At 42.5% G+C, this 21132-nt stretch overlaps 1 protein-coding gene across 3 annotated transcripts in view; it reads left to right on the top strand.

The window, feature by feature from the left end:
* Positions 1 to 21132, top strand: part of LOC135260066 (catenin alpha-2-like) — a 313250-nt gene that overhangs the window by 90747 nt on the left and 201371 nt on the right. For all 3 annotated transcript variants that reach the window (XM_064345209.1, XM_064345208.1, XM_064345207.1), the window contains exons 4-7: positions 6506 to 6701; positions 9640 to 9806; positions 11969 to 12088; positions 12943 to 13209. In XM_064345209.1, coding sequence (XP_064201279.1) covers positions 6506 to 6701; positions 9640 to 9806; positions 11969 to 12088; positions 12943 to 13209 — 750 coding nt within the window. The remainder of the gene's footprint in view (positions 1 to 6505; positions 6702 to 9639; positions 9807 to 11968; positions 12089 to 12942; positions 13210 to 21132) is intronic.

Raw genomic sequence — 21132 nt, 5'->3', positions numbered from 1 at the left:
AATTGCCGTTGAGTTTGATTCATTAGCAGCATGTTGCATTTCAGATATTAAAATTAAGTTTCATCTTTTTAATGGTCATAGGTAGCCAAGCTACTGTAGAAAATATTTCACTCGTTCAAAATCATTAACAAACCTGTCTCCTAACCATTATTCAAGCTGCTGAACACAGCCGTGAACTTGCCTTTACCCTCAGACTTACGGTTTTCCTAACCCTAACCCTAGTTTGGGCCCTTAACCCTAATTGAAGCCATTGGTAGATTGGAAAACTTCAGAAAACCCATTTAAAATTGATTAATAAACAAGGAAAATATCAATAATAAAATAATACAAATGCAAAACAATGATGTTTCAGGTCTTTTAAAAAGATTTTTATTTCTTGAAGAAATATGAATATATTGCACGTCTTCAATGGCCATAGGTACCCATGCTACAGTAGAAAATATTTGACTCATTCAAAATCATTAACAAACCTGTCTCCTAACCATTATTCAAGCTGCTGAACACAGCCGTGAACTTTCCTTTACCCTCAGACTTACCGTTTTCCTAACCCTAACCCTAGTTTGGGCCCTTAACCCTAATTGAAGCCATTGGTAGATTGGAAAACTTCAGAAAACCCATTTAAAATTGATTAATAAACAAGGTAAATATCAATAATAAAATAGTACAAATGCAAAACAATATGTTTCAGGTCTTTTAAAAACATTTTTATTTCTTGAAGAAATATGAATATATTGCTAATTTTTTAATGGCCATAGGTACCCATGCTACAGTAGAAAATATTTGACTCATTCAAAATCATTAACAAACCTGTGTCCTAACCATTATTCAAGCTGCTGAACGCAGCCGTGAACTTGCCTTTACCCTCAGACGTACGGTTTTCCTAACCCTAACCCTAATTTGGGCCCTTAACCCTAATTGAAGCCACTGGTAGCTTAGAAAACTTCAGATAAACCATTTAAAATTTATTAAAAATCAAGGTAAATATCACACATACAATAATACAAATGAAAAATGATATGTTTCAGGTCTTTTAAAAAGATTTTTTCCTTGAAAATTTTTTATATATTGCTAATTTTTTAATGGCCATAGGTACCCATGCTACAGTAGAAAATATTTGACTCATTCAAAATCATTAACAAACCTGTCTCCTAACCATTATTCAAGCTGCTGAACACAGCCGTGAACTTGCCTTTACCCTCAGACTTACGGTTTTCCTAACCCTAACCCTAATTTGGGCCCTTAACCCTAATTGAAGCCATTGGTAGCTTGGAAAACTTCAGATAAACCATTTAAAATTTATTAAAAATCAAGGTAAATATCACACATACAATAATACAAATGCAAAATGATATGTTTCAGGTATTTTAGAAAGATTTTTTCCTTGAAAATTTTTTTATATATTGCTAATTTTATAATGGCCATAGGTACCCATTCTCCAGTAGAAAATATTTGACTCATTCAAAATCATTAACAAACCTGTGTCCTAACCATTATTCAAGCTGCTGAACACAGCCGTGAACTTTCCTTTACCCTCAGACTTACCGTTTTCCTAACCCTAACCCTAGTTTGGGCCCTTAACCCTAATTGAAACCATTGGTAGATTGGAAAACTTCAGAAAACCCATTTAAAATTGATTAAAAATCAAGGTAAATATCAATAATAAAATAATACAAATGCAAAACAATATGTTTCAGGTCTTTTAAAAACATTTTTATTTCTTGAAGAAATATGAATATATTGCACGTCTTCAATGGCCATAGGTACCCATGCTACAGTAGAAAATATTTGACTCATTCAAAATCATTAACAAACCTGTCTCCTAACCATTATTCAAGCTGCTGAACACAGCCGTGAACTTGCCTTTACCCTCAGACTTACCGTTTTCCTAACCCTAACCCTAATTTGGGCCCTTAACCCTAATTGAAGCCATTGGTAGCTTGGAAAACTTCAGATAAACCATTTAAAATTTATTAAAAATCAAGGTAAATATCACACATACAATAATACAAATGCAAAATGATATGTTTCAGGTATTTTAGAAAGATTTTTTCCTTGAAAAAATTTTTATATATTGCTAATTTTATAATGGCCATAGGTACCCATTCTACAGTAGAAAATATTTGACTCATTCAAAATCATTAACAAACCTGTGTCCTAACCATTATTCAAGCTGCTGAACACAGCCGTGAACTTTCCTTTACCCTCAGACTTACCGTTTTCCTAACCCTAACCCTAGTTTGGGCCCTTAACCCTAATTGAAGCCATTGGTAGATTGGAAAACTTCAGAAAACCCATTTAAAATTGATTAATAAACAAGGTAAATATCAATAATAAAATAATACAAATGCAAAACAATATGTTTCAGGTCTTTTAAAAACATTTTTATTTCTTGAAGAAATATGAATATATTGCACGTCTTTAATGGCCATAGGTACCCATGCTACAGTAGAAAATATTTGACTCATTCAAAATCATTAACAAACCTGTCTCCTAACCATTATTCAAGCTGCTGAACACAGCCGTGAACTTGCCTTTACCCTCAGACTTACGGTTTTCCTAACCCTAACCCTAATTTGGGCCCTTAACCCTAATTGAAGCCATTGGTAGCTTGGAAAACTTCAGATAAACCATTTAAAATTTATTAAAAATCAAGGTAAATATCACACATACAATAATACAAATGAAAAATGATATGTTTCAGGTCTTTTAGAAAGATTTTTTCCTTGAAAAATTTTTTATATATTGCTAATTTTTTAATGGTCATAGGTACCCATTCTACAGTAGAAAATATTTGACTCATTCAAAATCATTAACAAACCTGTATGCTAACCATTATTCAAGCTGCTGAACACAGCCGTGAACTTTCCTTTACCCTCAGACTTACCGTTTTCCTAACCCTAACCCTAGTTTGGGCCCTTAACCCTAATTGAAGTCATTGGTAGATTGGAAAACTTCAGAAAACCCATTTAAAATTGATTAAAATAAGAAAGTGGCAAGTTGTAGCAATGCTGAAAGAAGATAACGTTAACTATGATCTTCATGTTACTCTCAGAAGAATATCGTTGCACTACAGGGATATACACTGCTACTTAACTGCATCAATTTGTTATGAATTCAAAGCAAAATATTTTTCATTTTTTATCATTTTAATTAAAGATGGCTTGCACAACTCTTATAATTATTGAAGTTGTTTATTTTTAATGTGGACACTGAATAGTTAATAGTTTCTTTTTTTAAATAAAAAGTCAACCAGAAATACTGTACATGCTTCCCCATAAACATGGATGCCAGTTCAGGATATGAGATAATCATATCTCTACGGGTTGCCTGTGTTATGTAGAATGTATAACACACAAATGCCTTCTTTCATGCCTTGCAGTTAAATGGACTGCATTTATATAGCGCTTTTATCCAAAGCGCTTTACAATTGATGCCTCTCATTCGCCAGAGCAGTTAGGGGTTAGGTGTCTTGCTCAAGGACACTTCGACACGCCCAGGGCGGGGTTTGAACCGGCAGCCCTCCGACTGCCAGACAATCGGTCTTACCTGCTCAGCTATGTCGCCCCACAGTTAAAGAGCAGGCTGCCGTATATGGAGTCTTTTTTTAATTAATTTTTTAAAAATACGGGGACTCAAAAAGAAGGTCTTTTTAAGTTTCTATAGAAACAGGACTAAGCCCTCAATCCCCCCCCCCCCCCCCTCCTCCCCTCCTACGTTTAATCATGCCGGGACTGAGCAGTGGGTAAACAAATGATGGGGGTGTTAATAGAATCAGTTGCTGTTTGATAGGTGAGACATTACCATTGGGTCACTGTGCTTCACTGTTCTTTCTGACGGATCTGAGAGCTGAATTAAATCATTCAGAAAGGGTCGTTGAAAATCACCCAGCTCTTGTCCTCCTTTTTTTTTTTTCTAAGACGCATTTCTACCTTCAAGAAACAAGTGATAGTGATGTGGTGTGAAGGAAAAAAAAAACACAAGGAAACAATGAAGGATAATGAAGAACAGGGGGAAGAGGACAAGGCCTGTTTGTAATGCATACAAGATGTCCAGTATCGTCTTCTGACTGTTCTCCAGATGCAGAGAAACATGGGCAGCTTTACTGTGGCCCTGGGAGAGAGGGATAGAGGGAGAGAGAAAGAGAAAGAGAGAGAGAGAGAGAGAGAGAGAGAGAGAGAGAGGCGTTACTGAAATTATCCTCTGAAAACTAATGGAGGTGAAAGAGGACTGTGCTCTCAGCTCCTGTAATTGTTTGTGATATTAAAAAGGAGGGATGGATGGAAGCTGATTCATGAAGCAGCGCTCTGTGCTGTGCAGACAGATGAAAATAATCATCTACTTTATTTAAACGGTGGCTTTTTTTGTTTTACGGTGATGAAAATAGCAGTAATCAGCTCAGTGAGGGAAATTGATCGAGCAATGATAATGATGGTGTACTGAAATCAGCTGTGAGAAAACGAACAATTTAACCGTTAGAGAAGACAAGTGAAAAAAGGACGCGCTACTGGAGGCATTCTGAACCACCTCCATAGCGCCAAAAAAATATTCCACCATCTTTCACTGTAGGTACCACATCCTTCTCAACGTGATGCCAAACCCGCCGCTGGTGTTGGAACTGAATTTGGAAGCGGATGTTATGGCCAGACGGCCACCTGTGCCAGCGTTGGGTTTGGCGTCAGTAGAAGGACACCCAGGTGGAGGAGGACGCGCCGTATCCATGGTTACATGTGGCGCTGGGTCTTCGATGTTATCAAGGTTGCTTTACTGCCACGGGTCGTGGGGCTCTTGTTAAGGTCGATGGGATCATGAACTGCGGCTCGTACCTCAACATTTTGCCCAAGAACTTGGTATCCTCCCCCGCCAGGAAGCTCAGTCTTGGCTGCAAAGGGGTCTTTCAAGTCTGGAAACGATCCAAAGTGCACCTCAAATTCAGCCGTGGACTGCTTAAAATAAAAGAAAGAGGAAGAAGGTGTTGGAAGTGCCATCACAGTTTCCAGTCGTGAATTTTATAGAAAATCTGTGGGGAGATCTCAGACACGCAGTGCATGCAAGGACACTCACGAGTATCTCTGAGCTAGAACAGTTCTGCAAGAAAGAGTGTGAACACATTTGTGAAAACAAGAACAGAATGACTTAGCAGGCTGCAGAAAATGTTTGAAAGCTGTTATAGATCTGCCAATGGAGGTGTTACTAAGTACTGACATAACAGGGTCCCTGATATTTTGCATGGGTCATGTCCACTTAAGCTTATTATTTTGAATCTGTAATAAAGGCAAATAAATAGCATTGACATTTGTAGAAAGATTTAATTTCAATTTTCACTGTTCACTTGTCATTGTAACATACTATACACTTCAACTAACTAACTAACTGAAATAACTAAACTGAACTAAACTAACTTGACTAACTAAACTGAACTAAACTAACTTGACTAACTAACTAAACTAAACTAACTTGACTAACTAACTAGCTAAAAGACAACCTTGGTGCCAGTAATTTACAGTTGTTCATTGAGGAAGCTTTTTTGTATGGAAACATTACTCAGAAGCTGGATTGAAAGCTACAAACCCTTATATTGCAGCACATTGTTGTGAATCCATACTCATGTTTGCCCAGATGAAGTGCAGGATGTTGGAATTTTATCTTTAATGAAGGATTTTGGTTCAGCAAAATGCACCGCATTTACAGAGTCCCGAATTATATTTGACTTCTCCTGCATGTTTAATTCATCGCTGCTGGACGTCCCGGTGCCGCTGAAAAAGATTGCACAAAAACACGTCAACTTAAAATGTCTCTAAAAGCCACAATAAATCACCCGTCACAATTTCGCTTTACGAAACGATTATTCTGTTTGAAGGAGTGACGTCCCCTTTCAGCGCCAGCTGGAGAGGAACGCTGACATAACCGCAGGAGCAGCACTGTAATTAAGAGGAGCTGTCCAGGGGCTTGACGAGCAGTACAAAATCACTTATGGGAAACAATTTTATATCAGGCTCTTAATCGGAGGATTGTTTTAAGAGGAAGCCTGCTTTCCGTCCTTCCGTGCCTTTGCTTTGGAGTAGCTCAGCTGTTTTATATGTGAATTGATTCAATTAAAAGATAGGCGCTCTAAATGGATAGTTCAACGTTCTGGGTTGAAACAGAAAGAAAAATTTCTGTTTCAATGTATGTGTTTGATTGGCCCAGATAATTTGCCCTTGGGGTAATGTAGTCTAAAGCGAGAAGGTGCAGATCAGAACAACAGAAACGTGAGAAACTTTAAAAAAATAAATTCAAAATACACACACTAAAAATCTATTACATGAATTCTCTTCTCTCATCTCTCTCTCCTCTCTCTCTCTCTCTCTCTCTCTCTCTCTCTTCTCTCTCTCTCTCTCTCTCTCTCTCTCTCTCTCTCTCTCTCCTCATACACACACACTATCTGTTTGAGATTATGCAGATGATGCACACTGTGTTTGAAATGGCAGCCATTTTGAGATGCGCTTCCTCTTCCTGTTCCTGGCAGGTGACCACGCTGGTGAACACCAGTAACAAAGGCCCCTCCGGTAAGAAGAAGGGCCGCTCCAAGAAGGCCCACGTGCTGTCCACCTCGGTGGAGCAGGCCACCCACAACTTCCTGGAGAAGGGCGAGCTGATCGCCAAGGAGAGCGAGGACCTGAGGGAGGAGCTGGTCACCGCTGTGGATGACGTCCGCAAGCAAGGTGAAGAACCGCGCTCGTCCAGTACATACAGTACAATATTAGAAGATTAAGAATCTCTGGAAAGGGATGATGATGATGATGATATTGATGATGACTATTATTATTATTATTATTGTTGATGATGCTATAATAATAATTATTATTATTTAGTAATTTATGATTTAATTTTATTGGATAGAACTGTTTTTCAAATAGTGAAAAAACTCACTCACTACAATTGCATCTTTTCAGGGATGTAAGCCTTGCTTACTTACCCTTGTTTTCCCTGTTTAATTATTTTATGACATTCCCTGATGAAATACATAGGCATTCATATCAGTCCAGTTAATTTCATGCATGAAAATACCGCAATTAATGGGGTCACAATGTCATACTGTGCTGTTTTTTTGTGTAGAAATGAACACAAATGCACACACACACACACACACACACACACATCCTAGCAAGGCCAACAGGATTAATAGAGCCCTCTGTGCTGATCTGGCCTTGACAATGTTATGATTGTCTTTATTACCACACAAAATGGGGGAAGTGAACTGCACAGAAAAGCTCTTAGCATGTAGTTTATTGATCCTGTCATACATCCACTAACCTCATTGGTCGAGTGGGGCAAAGAGTGGGAAGATTGAAGTACACTTGAATTCAGTAGCCGCTGAATTCAGTAGCCGCTGAATTCAGCAAAATCAGTTCAAATCAAGTTTGGCTTATGAAAAACCAGGAGTTAAAATTACAACCAATTTGAATTACATTAAACCAGGGCCTTAAATTACAGTGAGGATTTATTAAATCTGATCTAAACAGGTGTTCCGTTGTTGACAACGGTTAGTCAGTCCTTTTAACTTAGCATTGGAGTGCAAATGGAGATAGTGTGGTCTCAAAAACTGCTGTGTTGTTTCTTCTTTCAATTAGCATTGTCTTATTGCAGTTGGTATCTTGGTTTATGCTGTGCTGTGTGAACATCGTCCTGAAAGTCACATATGCACATACCTATGCACAATCTGCCCTTTCGCTTCAGTTCTGTTCAGCTCCTACAGTTTTATTCAACGATTTCGGAAGTGAAAAGAAAAAAGTATAATAATGTAAACTATAAATGACTGACTGTCTGAAGCCTAAGATTAGAGTGTTGCATGTTTCTGACACAGTTAAATCCATTTTAAATCTATGAATAATGTTGTTCCCGACTGTGCATGCACGTCATTGGGAGCAGATATGGTTGAGCCCAAAATGGTTCCGTTTCAGCTTCTCGTTAGATGGTCTCACAGTCCTATATGAATGGAGTACACTGATTCATCGCCCCCTTTTTCTGTCTCTCTCTTTGTTTATTTCACGCTGATGTTCTTGGCGATTTTTGACGCGCACGCATGTCCCCACTGTGAAGCAGCTTACAGAGCGTTACCTGGGGTTTTCCGCCACGGCCAACACCGCGGCTATCAGCATTATAAACGGCTTCCTCTGAGATGCACTGAGTGGCACTGCTGGTGTGGAGACCTACGCGAAAAAGTACTAATGCAAAAATCTCTCCCCGGGAGGGGGGGGGGATCAATCACCTCCCCCCCCCCACCCCCCCTGTCGTCACCTGATGCCAGTGCACTCTCTGTTGACCAGGTGCGCGTGTGATTTAGAACGGTGCGCTGAGCAGGGTAGGGAAATATCCCCCTGGGTGAAAAGTGTATTTAAGCGGACTGTCCCACTAGGTTCCGCAGTGCCGGGGCGGAAACCGCTCGTTTTTAAAAGTCATGCACTGCCCGCTCATGCAATATGGATTCATGCCGTTGAAAGTGAAACTTATAAAAGACTCTGTATTTCATCCTTATTTAATCATGTGCTGAGATGTATTCCCAAGTCTCTTCAGCGCAAGCTCGATAAACCCCTCTCGCTGAAAATAACTCCGCAGAAGCCTGAAGTTTCATATCGAATTAGAATTTTCTTCAAATGCAGAAAACTCTAACATGCGTATGGTCTGAGGATTTATTTTTGCATTCAATTGTGGGAAAGCCATTGATATCTCACTGCATCTTTGTGTGTCAGTGTGTGTGTGTGTGTGTGTCTGTGTGTGTGTGTGTGTGTGTGTGTGTGTGTGTGTGTGTGTGTGAGAGTGTGTGTGTGTGTACGTGTGTGTGTGTGTGTGTGTGTGTGTGTGTGTGTGTGTGTGTGTGTGTGTGTGTGTGTAATGAAGAGGCACCTTCGCGCTTCAGTTTATGCGCCAAATTCTCCCGTCTACCTGTTTACACTTGGGCGACTCTTTCTGGTGCGCCTTAATTTTAGGCGGGAACTCATTACGGCTGTGTCATCGTGGTCCTCGGTTCACACGCCGTCGGTGACGGACGGTAATTGAAGCGCAAGCCGCCCCGGCGATTTAAAAACAGTTTAAGCGGAGGCTCTCCCGGGTTCGTTAAAGCCCGTCTCGCGCATGTACAAACGGCGGAGCTGTGTCTCTTTCTCCGTGGCTGCGACAAAAATGGCAAATGGCTCTGCATTTCAGTCGCTGTAAACAAGGTAGCCGACATTACCTCTCCCCTTTCCCCCTGTTTACGACTCTGAGTTTTTTACCGTGTTGTTCTTTCCCGTTACAAGTGTTCCCTTTCCGCTTGCGAGCCGTGCTGAAATATACAAGCCCGGACTCCCCAGGGGCGAATCCCGCGCTCGCTGATTCTGACGGAGGAGCGGGAAGGGCTCGGTCAGGCCGAGCTGTTGTGCATGTGATGTGGATGGGAATGAGTGGACTGACACATTTATCAATTTTATCTGCAGATATTTCTATTAGCAGGTTATTTGTCAATATTTTTCCTTGGGCCAATTGCAAATGTCAGGGAAGTCGATTCACAGCACTAAGAATCCTGATGGTCTGGTAAATCGTGGTATAAATATTGTGCCGTTTTGTCTCGTGCACGCTGGGCTGAGCTGTGAACGCAGGGGTCTGTTGTGGCCCCCCCTGCAGGCGAGACCATGCACGCGGCTTCGGCCGAGTTCGCGGACGACCCGTGCTCGTCGGTGAAGAGGGGCACCATGGTCCGGGCGGCTCGCGCCCTGCTCTCCGCCGTCACCCGCCTGCTCATCCTCGCCGACATGGCCGACGTCATGAGACTGCTGGCGCACCTCAAAATCGTACGTCTTCCGGCCTTCCTGTCTTCCTGTCTCTCTGCCTTCCGGCCATCCTGTCTTCCTGTCTTCCTGTCTTCCTGTCTCTCTGCCTTCCTGTCTTCCTGTCTCTCTGTCTTCCTGTCTTGCTGTCTTGCTGTCTTCCTGTCTTCATGTCTCTCTGCCTATTTGTCTTCCTGTCTTCCTGTCTTCCCGCCTTCCTGCCTTCCTGTCTTCCTGTCTCTCTGTGTTCCTGTCTCTCTGTCTTCCTGTCTTCCTGCATTCCTGTCTTCCCGCCTTCCTGCCTTCCTGTCTTCCTGTCTCTCTGTCTTCCTGTCTTCCTGCATTCCTGTCTTTCTGCCTTCCTGTCTTCCTGTCTTCCTGTCTTTCTGCCTTCCTGTCTTCCTGTCTTCCTGTCTTCTTGTCTTCCTGTCATCCGGCCTTCCTGTTGCGCGATGTCAAACAACTGTACCCCGTCACGTGCTCTATTTTATCTTATTATCGGTCCTCACTAAACACAAAGCACAAATAGAAGAGGACTGCTTCATCCTGTTGTTGCCTGCTATAGTGCCCCTCGCTGCGATACTTGAAACTGTAGTTTGAGCTTGCGTTGCGTTAAGAATTTCAGGTGAATCATTTTAGAACGCAGCTACATGTGAAATTGGCTTCGCATGGCTTGAAGCGTCCGTGTTCGCGTACTTACGTAGGGTATGTTTCCGGCCTTCCTGCAGAGCCACATCCTGCCTCCCTTTGCGTTATTTCTTTTTTCAAGTTAATGTAATAATGAAAGTAACATTTGTGAGTGTGAGTCAGAATATGAAAATACTGGCTGCCAGAAGCCTTTTGAAAAGATTCAAGCCTACGGTACAAATCTGATTCTGCTTAAAATATATTCACAACAGCGTACTTTCATAAGAGAAAGAGAAAGCTTCACTTTTTCAAACCTGTGCTCTTGCACCTAATAACACACGTCTTGCAAGTAATTTATGTGCCTCTACCCAGTACATCAATATTACGTGCAGTGGAATCACCAAAGAATATCGCAGACATATTTATGTATATTACATCACATAAAAATGACCAGCCCTACCACATCATGCGATTGACAAATTATATTACGACGCAAGTATTGGAGGCATTATGAACTGTATTGTACAGCAATATAGATACATATAGAGAATATTACCTTTAAAAGTCAAATGATGCAATAAAACAGAGTTATGCATTAATAAAGTTGTCTTCACCGCAGGATTGATGCGGGCATTTTGTTACATTCATTAACGCAGGTCTGTAAAATGGGGTCTTTGGCCGTGTGTGCATGGGACCGTGCGCGTACTCCAGCGAGCACAGCCCCATTTCATTCCCCGTGTCAGAAAGCAGATTTATGACACGGGGACAGCCTGGGCGTTAGCGTTGCGGTACCTGTGTCTGTATTAGCATATAAATGAGCCTCAGCCTGGGGTGAGAACGATGCTCTGTGCCGCTCTGAGCCACCACCAGGCACGGGGGGTCCATGCATAAATGATCATTAAACACACATAAAGAACCGGGCCCATTCGTTTTAGCTTTTATGACGCTGTAATATTTTCCCTTAGTCATAGAGTCGGCAGACATATTTAAACAGTATAGCACTCAGGCAGGTGGGGGGGACAGCTAGCATTGAGCTGCATAATTGTTCCTGAATGGGGTTTTTTTGTTTCGTTTTTACTATGCCTCATCGTAGCTTTATATAGTGTGTCACAGCCATGTGTTTCGCTGTTTGGTGTATCAGGCTATTAGCGTTAATGAGCAGGTTTACCTAATAAAGTGACCACCGACTGTATTTTTTTCACATGCTCTGGGATTTAAAGAGAATGTGTTGGACGTGGCTCAGTCTGAATGGCAGGGCTCAGTCTGAATGACATGGCTCAGTCTGAATGGCATGGCTCAGTCTGAATGGGCGGTATTTCTTTACTGGTAGCAGTGAGGAGGAATGGCCGTGCCTTTTGTCTGCTCCGGTGGAGTGCTTTATTTGTTCTGAACGGCTCTGTTCATTCCTATAATGCTCTCTGAGCTTCTGTAATGCTCCAGTCAGTGCTGAGAAATCCTGTGTGTGTGTGTGTGTGTCTCTGTGTGTGCGTGTGCCTGTGCCTGTGTGCGTGCGCGTGCGTGTGTTTGTGTGTGTGTGTGTGTGTGTGTGTGTGAGACAGGTGGAGCAGGCTCTTGAGGCAGTGAAGAATGCTCCAAACGAACAGGACCTGGCCAGCCGCTTTAAGGAGTTTGGGAAAGAGATGGTGAAGCTCAACTACGTGGCAGCCCGCAGGCAGCAGGTGAGAGGACCCAAAGTGCATTCTGGGATATGCTGTCCTCCACAGCACATGCAGCCTCTCATATGCTGGTTAAATATTTCAAACCATCGATATTTCTAAGAATATTGAATAACTGTCTGTGAAAACAAGCTGCTAATCTGAGAAGGTGTAAAGAAAAAAATAATTTCAGCAAAAAAATCTCAAGGTTAATACAACTCAGTTTGTCATTGCTGGGGACCTCACTCAGTTCTATAGTGATTGTGGCATGGTAAGCTACAGTCACACACCATATACCAGCGCTGTGAAAGAGAGTACTGCAGTGGCTTCAGCTCTGTAATCAAAAAGGAAAAAAATAAACACATGGGTAGTTGTGCTTCCTCACTAAGCTTGCAGATCTGTGGCTCAGTCATGCAAAATGCTCTTGATTGTTTTTTCAAAATGAAACCAGATTGCATTGTGTCTGCGATGGCATTACCACTTAATTACTTTCTTTCCTGCTCTATCTTCTGAAAATGATTCTTGGGCCTTTGCTTGGAAAATCTGGCATTTGGCATTTGGAATTGTTTGCTGGGTGTCTCCACTGGGTGAAATTTACAATTTACGTATTTAGCATTAACATTTTATTAGCATTTTTGTTAGTCTGGTTTAACCTGGCTAACAGCTGAGCTGGGTGAATATTTAGCAGTATTTAGCATTAGCATTTTGTTAGCATTAGCCTCGTTTAGGTAAAATGGCTAACATAAGTTGTTCACTGAGCTGGGTGAATTATTAGCAGTATATAGCATTAGCATTTTGTTCACGTTAGCATTTTGTTAGCATTTTCGTTAGCCTCGTTCAGGTAAAATGGCTGACAGCAGCGTGCGTCTCCCGCTCAGGAGCTGAAGGACCCGCAGTGCCGGGACGAGATGGCGGCGGCGCGAGGCGCACTGAAGAAGAACGCCACCATGCTGTACACGGCGTCGCAGGCCTTCCTGCGCCACCCGGACGTGGCGGCCACGCGCGCCAACCGCGACTACGTCTTCCGGCAGGTGCAGGAGGCCATCGGCGGCATCTCCGGCGCCGCCCGCGCCTCCTCGCCCGCCGACGAGAAGCACGGCCACGCCGGCATCGGGGAGCTGGCCGCCGCCCTCAACGAGTTCGACGTGAGTCACGGACCCGCGCTCGCTTCCTGTCCCTCCGTCGCTCCCTCCCTCTCTCCTGTCAATCACCCCATGTGACTGTGGTGGTATCAATCACCCCACGTGACCACGGCAGCTGACAGTAGGAACACTTGAAATGGATTCAGATAAAAAGTGGCAGTTTTTTTTCAAACTACTTTCCCACTTTATTACCTTGTTGTAGGCTGACTGCATAGACCAGTCTAAAATGCCCTGGTGTTTTGGTACCGGTAGAGCGAGGGAGAGGGAGAGGTGGAAAGTCGAGGGGTCAGAAAGAAAAAAGTCCTGCCATGTGATTTTTTCCACCCATACACTCAGCCAGATGATTTTACTGATTCATTCTATGTCCTGGCTGAAGAATTTAGCTGAGTAGCAAATCCAGGTGATTCAGAGGAAATTCAGAGGAGGAATTTTACTTTCTAAACCTGGATTTTCTGCCTCTGTGGAGAGCAGGAGTGCTTTAATGTGTCAGAAACGTTGGTGAATGTGCAAGTGATGTGGTTCCTGGCTTCATGCTTACAGGTTCTGACTTCTCACAGATTTCAGGAAAGGATCTCTTAAGATTGATCGTAAGTGGCTGCAGCTTCCTGGGGAACTGGCAGCTGTCTTTGTGATTATCTGATCTCTGGAACAGTCACTAAAAAATAAGATAAGGCGTTCGGGCACAGTTATGGCTCTATGCGACTTCCTGAGGGAAAGGAAATTACATTGGACAATGTAGAGAATACATGTCACCAGATAATATATCTGTACTTTATTACAAATATGATGAACTCCAAAAAGTCAAATGGAAACAGTATGGAATATCCTTTTTCCTTTGTGCAATATAGTATATCTAGTGTTCCTCCGGCGCTGTCCAGGTCTGAGTGCGGAGTGGAGGTGCTGAAACTCAGCCCTGTCCCTCCGGCGCTGTCCGGGTCTGAGTGTAGAGTGGAGGTGCTGAAGCTGAAACTCAGCCCTGTCCCTCTGGCGCTGTCCATGGTGCTGCAGGCTAGGCTGGTGAGACACAGGTGAAGTGGAGTGTTGGCTGATCTCACTAGAGACTCATTACTGGAGAGTGAGGTTTCATGATACTGAAAATGGACGGAACTACTATGTGCTACCAGCAACTCCTCATTGAGCCAATAATTGCATTTTGTTGAGAAGATAAAAATCTTTTGACGAGTCAGTGATTGTATCTCATTCTCATATTTAGCACCTCTCATTCTTCCATTACTGAACTGGAGCTGAGATGAGCTTTTAACCTAAAGGTTGCAGGTTTATTCCCACATGCTATTGTGTACGCTTGAGCAAGGTACAAGGTACTTGCCCTGAATTGCTTCTGTATCTATTGCACTCTGTGAGTTGCTCTGGCTAAGAGCATCTGCAAAATTCCTGTTGTGTAATTACTGCTTATTACTGTGTTTCATCAAGTACAGGTTTTGGCTTATTTGGTACATTAGGCATATATGAAACAGAGAATGACAGGAAAACAGAATACTGGTAATGGATATTTCTAGTTCAAGGAACTCCACAACTGTAAAATATTAACAGGGTGACATCTAGTGGGCAGAAAATGTAATTTCTCTTTATACTTTGGTGTACACTTCCGAGTATAAAGTATATGAATTTTCTGTTACATTTACATTAACCTTGGTATATTAGGATAACATCCACAAGGGATGGATTTAGAGCTAGGCATTGGTTATGTAAGGGATAATCCACGACAAATTTTTTTCCCCCTGGAAAATTAGAAACAAATGAACTGATACAAATTTTCCATTGTGTTGTCCTACATAATATAATCCTGTGCGGAAGCATTGACTAACCGGTGTATTGGAGTAAGACACGAGGCAAGTTAACGGCTCAGTAACGTTTTTCTGGCACCAGGTGTCGCGAGCTAGCAAATTTGAAAATTCACCGCACTTTCTTTCTGGAATTGTAAATTGTTCTGTCTTGTGCAATAAATAAATAAAATAAATGCATATCAGGTAATACATAAAAGCATGACAAGCTACCATACGTCTTTGTACGCTTTGTATTAGTGGAATTTTCCTCATGGCGACACAGCGAATTACATGCACCGTCTACCGATGTGTACCAGTTACAACAACGCATTTTAGAGATTCAGGACCCGCTGAGTCCTCGGTCAGAATGAGAACTCCGAGCTAAATGGCATTTTAAGAGATGCTGAGGTGGCGAACGGTGATTGCAGCTCGTATCCTTAGATGTGCACCATCGCAGAATGTTTTAGAGAAGATATTGCATCTCATTTAAAATTATGTCTTCTAAATCGCGCGCGGTAAAAGTTGATGACTAATGCCATTCTGTGCATTAGTAATTGAAACCGGCGTTGTAAACATGCACTTTTCACCACCGGAGCTTGCCATAACTCAAAGACTGGATGGGAGTGACGTTTTACGGCAAAACACAAAATAGCCATTTACTTACAAGAGGAGAACGGGTTGCTGCACACTGCTCGTGATTCAGCTAAACATATTCGGAACGTTACATACATTTACGTTTTTTTTCAGCACTTTGTACAGTACGTTGATGATGGTGTGAGACTGGTGTGCCATATTTCGCATGACACCGCCCTATGCCATTATTGGTTGATGTCTGGCTTCGGTCGTGAACTACCTGATACTCATGCCAACATAGTTTGCATGCTACGATATTTCATCGAATGTAATATAACATCATGGTATTTTTCACATAATACTTCATTCATGCTGCTGTTTCGGACATGCTAAAAACTATATATAGCAGGTAGTACATGCATATAGCACTTATAATACTTTTATTAAAACGCAAGTGCTGTTGTTTCTTCACAGATATGTCAACTTGCAAAACTGTGTTTCCAAAAAACAAAAACAAAAAAACAAAACAAAACGTTACGGCTGTATTTATTTGGAATTGGAAGTCAAGGACCAGTGATGATTGATGTTTTCTGCGTATTGATTCAGTAATGGAGCAGAATATGAGTCCTGGGTATTCTGCTCAGAACAAGTGCCTGTCTTTTTCTGGTTTCTAATTCATTGAAGACCAAAATGGAATTTTCTTTCTGTAATAGCATCAAGGTTATCTCTCAATAAAAAACCTTGTCGGCAATAAACATCTATTACTCTCTGGTATGCTGGTTCTACAACTGCTGAGGGTGAGACAGTTACAGCTGTAAAAAAGTCAAACACAAGTGCAACTAATAGTCCTACATATTGAGAATGATTTCTTTTTATTGAATCAATATGTAGCTGTCCTGTTGAGCTCTTCAACTTATGCCCAGGCATATGCACATCTCAAAATCTAAAAAAGGCAACTTTCCATGGTAAATGTTACATACATAAGGAATGTTCAGTGTTTGTACAGTAATCACTACATTCATTATTAGTGTGGTTAAATGCAGTGGTGTGTAACTGGCTATGACAAGTTAGCACATGTCCAAAAATCTAAAATGTTATTTTTAAATTTATTTTTTACATCTCATGAATGTAAAAACTTCAACTTTTGAACCGATGGGTAAGAATTTTAAATAATCAATTTCATAAAAAATGTAGAAAAATTGCAAGTTTTGTAACTTTATTCCAAAGTTCATGCAGTTCAGATTTTCTCTAATTAGTTATCCGATCTCTTGAGCTGGCTTATATTTAGTTCAAGAGTAGCCGAAACAAATTAATGATAATTATAGTATCCTTCTTGACCAATTACACATTCATCAAAATTATTCAAAAGCTAGTTTCATCACCTCCAACCCTAAATACAGCTTTCTGTATCCTTTCTGAAATAGTTATTATTAAGCATAAAGCACGTTGGGTGCAAGTTCCTTTATAATAAAAATAAATCTGAACCTTATGTTGATGGTTTGCAAACCATCTTGTGTGTGCACCTCTGAATATGGATAAGCATAACTAGGCGAAACAGAAGGCAGTATCTAGGGCAGGTAATGATTCCTCAGTTGCAGCAGGGTAGTTGGCAAAGGGAATTGGGATACCCATGGCAGTGATGTGAATGTCTGTGGTCTACCTAGTGGAGCAACATCAGGGATTTTGGGCCCCCATGGGAAGATCTTGCATTGGGCCCCTCCACCCCAAAAAATCCTGTGGGGTGATTTGTTTTGAGGGCCTCTGTCAGTCAGGGCCCTTGGAATTGTCCCTACCCCCCCCCCCCCCCCACCTCACTCAGATCAGGAGCTGTCTGTGTGGAGGTCAGTAGATCAGGAGCGGTCTGTGAAGGGAAAGAGTGTCCAGAAAGTTTCCAGTCTGTGAGGGGAACAGACGGAGCACTAATAGAACAAGATCTCTGTGTTTGGTCAGGTCAGACAGTTGCTTTAAAGGTGGAATTAAGGAATCACTTAGCAACAAGGATTTTCGTCACCTGCTGACCTGGCGGTTAAGGTGATCAGTGCACACACTCCTGGCTCAGGCTCAGGAAATGGCCCTGGGGTGCAGCCGTATTATAGGGGCAACCCTGTGTGAATGGCGGGACGAGGCACTCTTTGGATTAAGTTTCTTAGAAATAAGAAAAAAAAAAAACCTCAGGGCTTAGTACAAATTGAACAGCATGTGTCTGAAGGCACATACGGGCCTGCAGGAAAGCTCTTTTTCTGCTGGTGTAATCTCCTGTGGTAACCATGGGATACACACACACACAAGACCAACAGGTACAGAAACACACACACACACACTTGCACCTGCATGCGTCCGTATGACACACGCATGCGCAAACACACAAATCTAACCTCAAGTTGGTGGCTTGTCTGGAAAATTGACTATTCATGATTAATTGTGAACAGTAGCTGCATTGTCCTTGGATAAAAATAGGAAGTGGTGTCATGTAATGGCTTTACTGCCTTGCTTCATAGTAACTATAGGTAAGGAGAGTTTATGCAGACTGTAGACCATTAGTTGGCACCTGCCATTGCAATGTAATGTTCCGGAATGTTCTTCCTATGTTAATTGCTGTTCTGCTGTTTTACAGAGGTATAATAAAGAAAGGATTACAATTATTTATTTATTATGTTCCCTTAAACCCAAATTATATTAAAAAAACCCAGTTCCCAGGAGGGATTAGAGGTCTCCATTTTCACGCTGTCAGAAAGCATGGAACTTAGTTTGTGTAAGGGTCCAGTTTCCAAATCACATTTCCCCTCTCGCACTCACTGTCCTCTGTGTAATCCTGAAGCTAAGGCACAGGCATGCAACGTGACGTTTTAATACAGTCCTTTTCTGTGTAGCGGAAACAGAATACACCAGTTTTAGCCTGAAGCCAACAGGGGGCGCTGTTGCGCTACTAATGTTTTGCTATTATTTTTAAGCATTCTCCTGTTTATTCTTTTTTCAAATTGCGTCACAGAAACTGAGCTTTTCCATACAGTTGGCTTGAAAAACGCACTTGAAATGTGCTTCAGACAGCCATTAAAAACATGTTTATTGTTAAGGTTTTTGACTTAACGGATGCTTCCCTGACTAAGGTGACAAATTAAATCTGAATTGGAACATGGCGTTTTTGAACATAACAAGTTATGCTTTTGAAGGTGGCTCGGTGCCTGCTTAATCATATTTATTGCTCATAGAATTTGCTGCAATATGCAGACCACATCATTAGGCTGTCTGGCCTCACTTCTGTGCTCTGTAAAGACATGCATAAACACAAGCACGAATACATAAGCACACATATAGTGCCTATGCAAACATATGCACACACACGCACACATGTATATGCATGCACGTGCACAGGCAAATAATGAAGCACACACATACATGATGCTCACATTTACATAAGCAAACCGAGACAAAACAACATTAAGGGCACAGAAAAAATATTCAGACCTGTTTACGCTTGTGTACGTGAACGTACAGAACAAAACACGCAAGGACACACACACACTGTCACACACACCCCTGCACAGATACTCACTCACACATGCGCACACACAAACACACACGCTCACACACACACACACACACACACACACACATACACACACACGCACATTCAAGCACACACACACACACACACACACACACACACACTGGTGCAGCATACCCCTCTCTCGTGGAGCTGGTGGTTCAGTGAATTTGCAGAAGATTTCTGGTTCATGCAGCCTGTTGGCTCGGAGATGGAAGAGGTGGAGGAGGAGATGGAGGATGTGTTGCAGGTGAAGGTTTACTGTGTGCCATTCCAGCTCAGTGAAAGGGAGAGTCGTTCTGGAGAGGGGGGTTTGGGGAGGGGGGGTCTGTGGCTGTCCAATGCCACATGCTAGCTGAGAGTCCTTCTCCCCTCATTTATACGCTGTTCACTTCAGGCCACTGTAGCATCTGCTCCCCATGACTGACAGTGCTAGCGCTGCACGGGGAGCTGGGAGACGTAGTTCCATATTTATACTGGCTGAGGGGCACAGCAAGCGTGCAGCGCAGCGGTGTTTAAACACACAGCATGAGGTCCGTGGTGAGAAACCGATGTGTATCTCATCATGAGTGTGCTGTGCTGCGGCGGCCATTGCCGGGCGCTTGTAAATACTCTGTTCAGAGCCTTTGGGTGGACTCTGTGTTATGGAGAGAGAGAGGAACGTGGACACTGTGTAGTTTTAGGGTCCGTGATGGTGTTTTTGCCTTTATTGAAGTGTATCTGGCATGCTGCATTGTAGATATGCGGGCGCTGGCTTCTCTTTAGAGCTGCTTCTGGATGTTAAAGCTGTGAGCTTCCTGTACTCGTATCCTCTCAGAGCTGCTGTCCTGGGGGACCAGTATGGGGAACGCTCTCGTTTGGTGAGATGAAGTGCTCTGATGTATGCAGATGTATTCAGGGCCAGGCTGTTATCTGCGGGCTGATTGCAGGATCAGTGGAGCCCTGCACACTCTCCCCTGCTCCGCTGCTCCCCTGCTCCTGGGTCTCAGACTGGCCCTGTCCCCATCAGACTGGATGACTCAGCCCTGCTCTACACTTCACCTCTTTATGGGAGTGTGGTGCACCTCCTGCTTCTGGGGGAGTATGGTGCACCTCCTGCTTCTGTGGGAGTATGGTGCACCTCCTGCTTCTGGGGGAGTATGGTGCACCTCCTGCTTCTGTGGGAGTATGGTGCACCTCCTGCTGTTGTGGGAGTATGGTGCACCTCCTGTTTGTGGGAGTATGGTGCACCTCCTGCTTTTGTGGGAGTCTGGTGCACCTCCTGTTTGTGAGAGTATGGTGCACCTCCTTCCTCTGCTTATACAGTAGATGTGTTGCTGTGTTGGCTGTGGATAATTTCGTGTTTCAAGCCCAGGCTGAAATCGCAGGGTACACACCAGGTCTCCCCAGTTACCTATCCAACACTTTCATTAAGGACTCCTGATTGAATGAATCTGCGGCTTGCCCTTTACAGGCCACTGCTAGGGCTCATTTAATCTGATTTACCAAAAGGAATTTCCCAGAAGACTTCTGCACATCTAATATTGACCTTTAGGTATATCTTAAGCAAATAGTTGCCTTAAAATGCATAGTAACCGCTGGTGTTCGGTCAACATTTTACCTTAACCTTCAAATATAAGGTGCAGTTCTGTTAGTTCGGCAATCACTGTAATTTAAAAAAGTGTGTGCTGAAGCTAAAAATAAGTGTAAGTTAAAAGTGCTTGTTTTTTGTGCTTGTTTTTATTTGTACGGTATGCACAAGGGTTTACTTACTACAGTGCTTAAGCACTTTATGCGTTTAAGTCTGGGTGTTTTTATGTGTGTATAATGCTGTACTAATCTCAGGGGTCACGCAGTCTGCCTTAGGGAAATAAAGACTGTTGCTGCAGTACACACTCGCGGCCATCTTGTACCCAAGCCTGTTGCTTCCTTGGCAACACAAATAGGCAGAAGCATGCATTAATGTGGACATTAATACCGTAGATGGAATTCGTAAGAGTGAATGTCCTTGATGAAAACGATGAGATGAGTCGGTATGCAAATCCA

Source organism: Anguilla rostrata, chromosome 7 (genome assembly GCF_018555375.3).
Source record: "Anguilla rostrata isolate EN2019 chromosome 7, ASM1855537v3, whole genome shotgun sequence".
Classification (NCBI taxonomy): Eukaryota; Metazoa; Chordata; class Actinopteri; order Anguilliformes; family Anguillidae; genus Anguilla; species Anguilla rostrata.
Note: the sequence above shows the minus strand (reverse complement) of the source record. Positions and strands in the feature narration are given on the sequence as shown.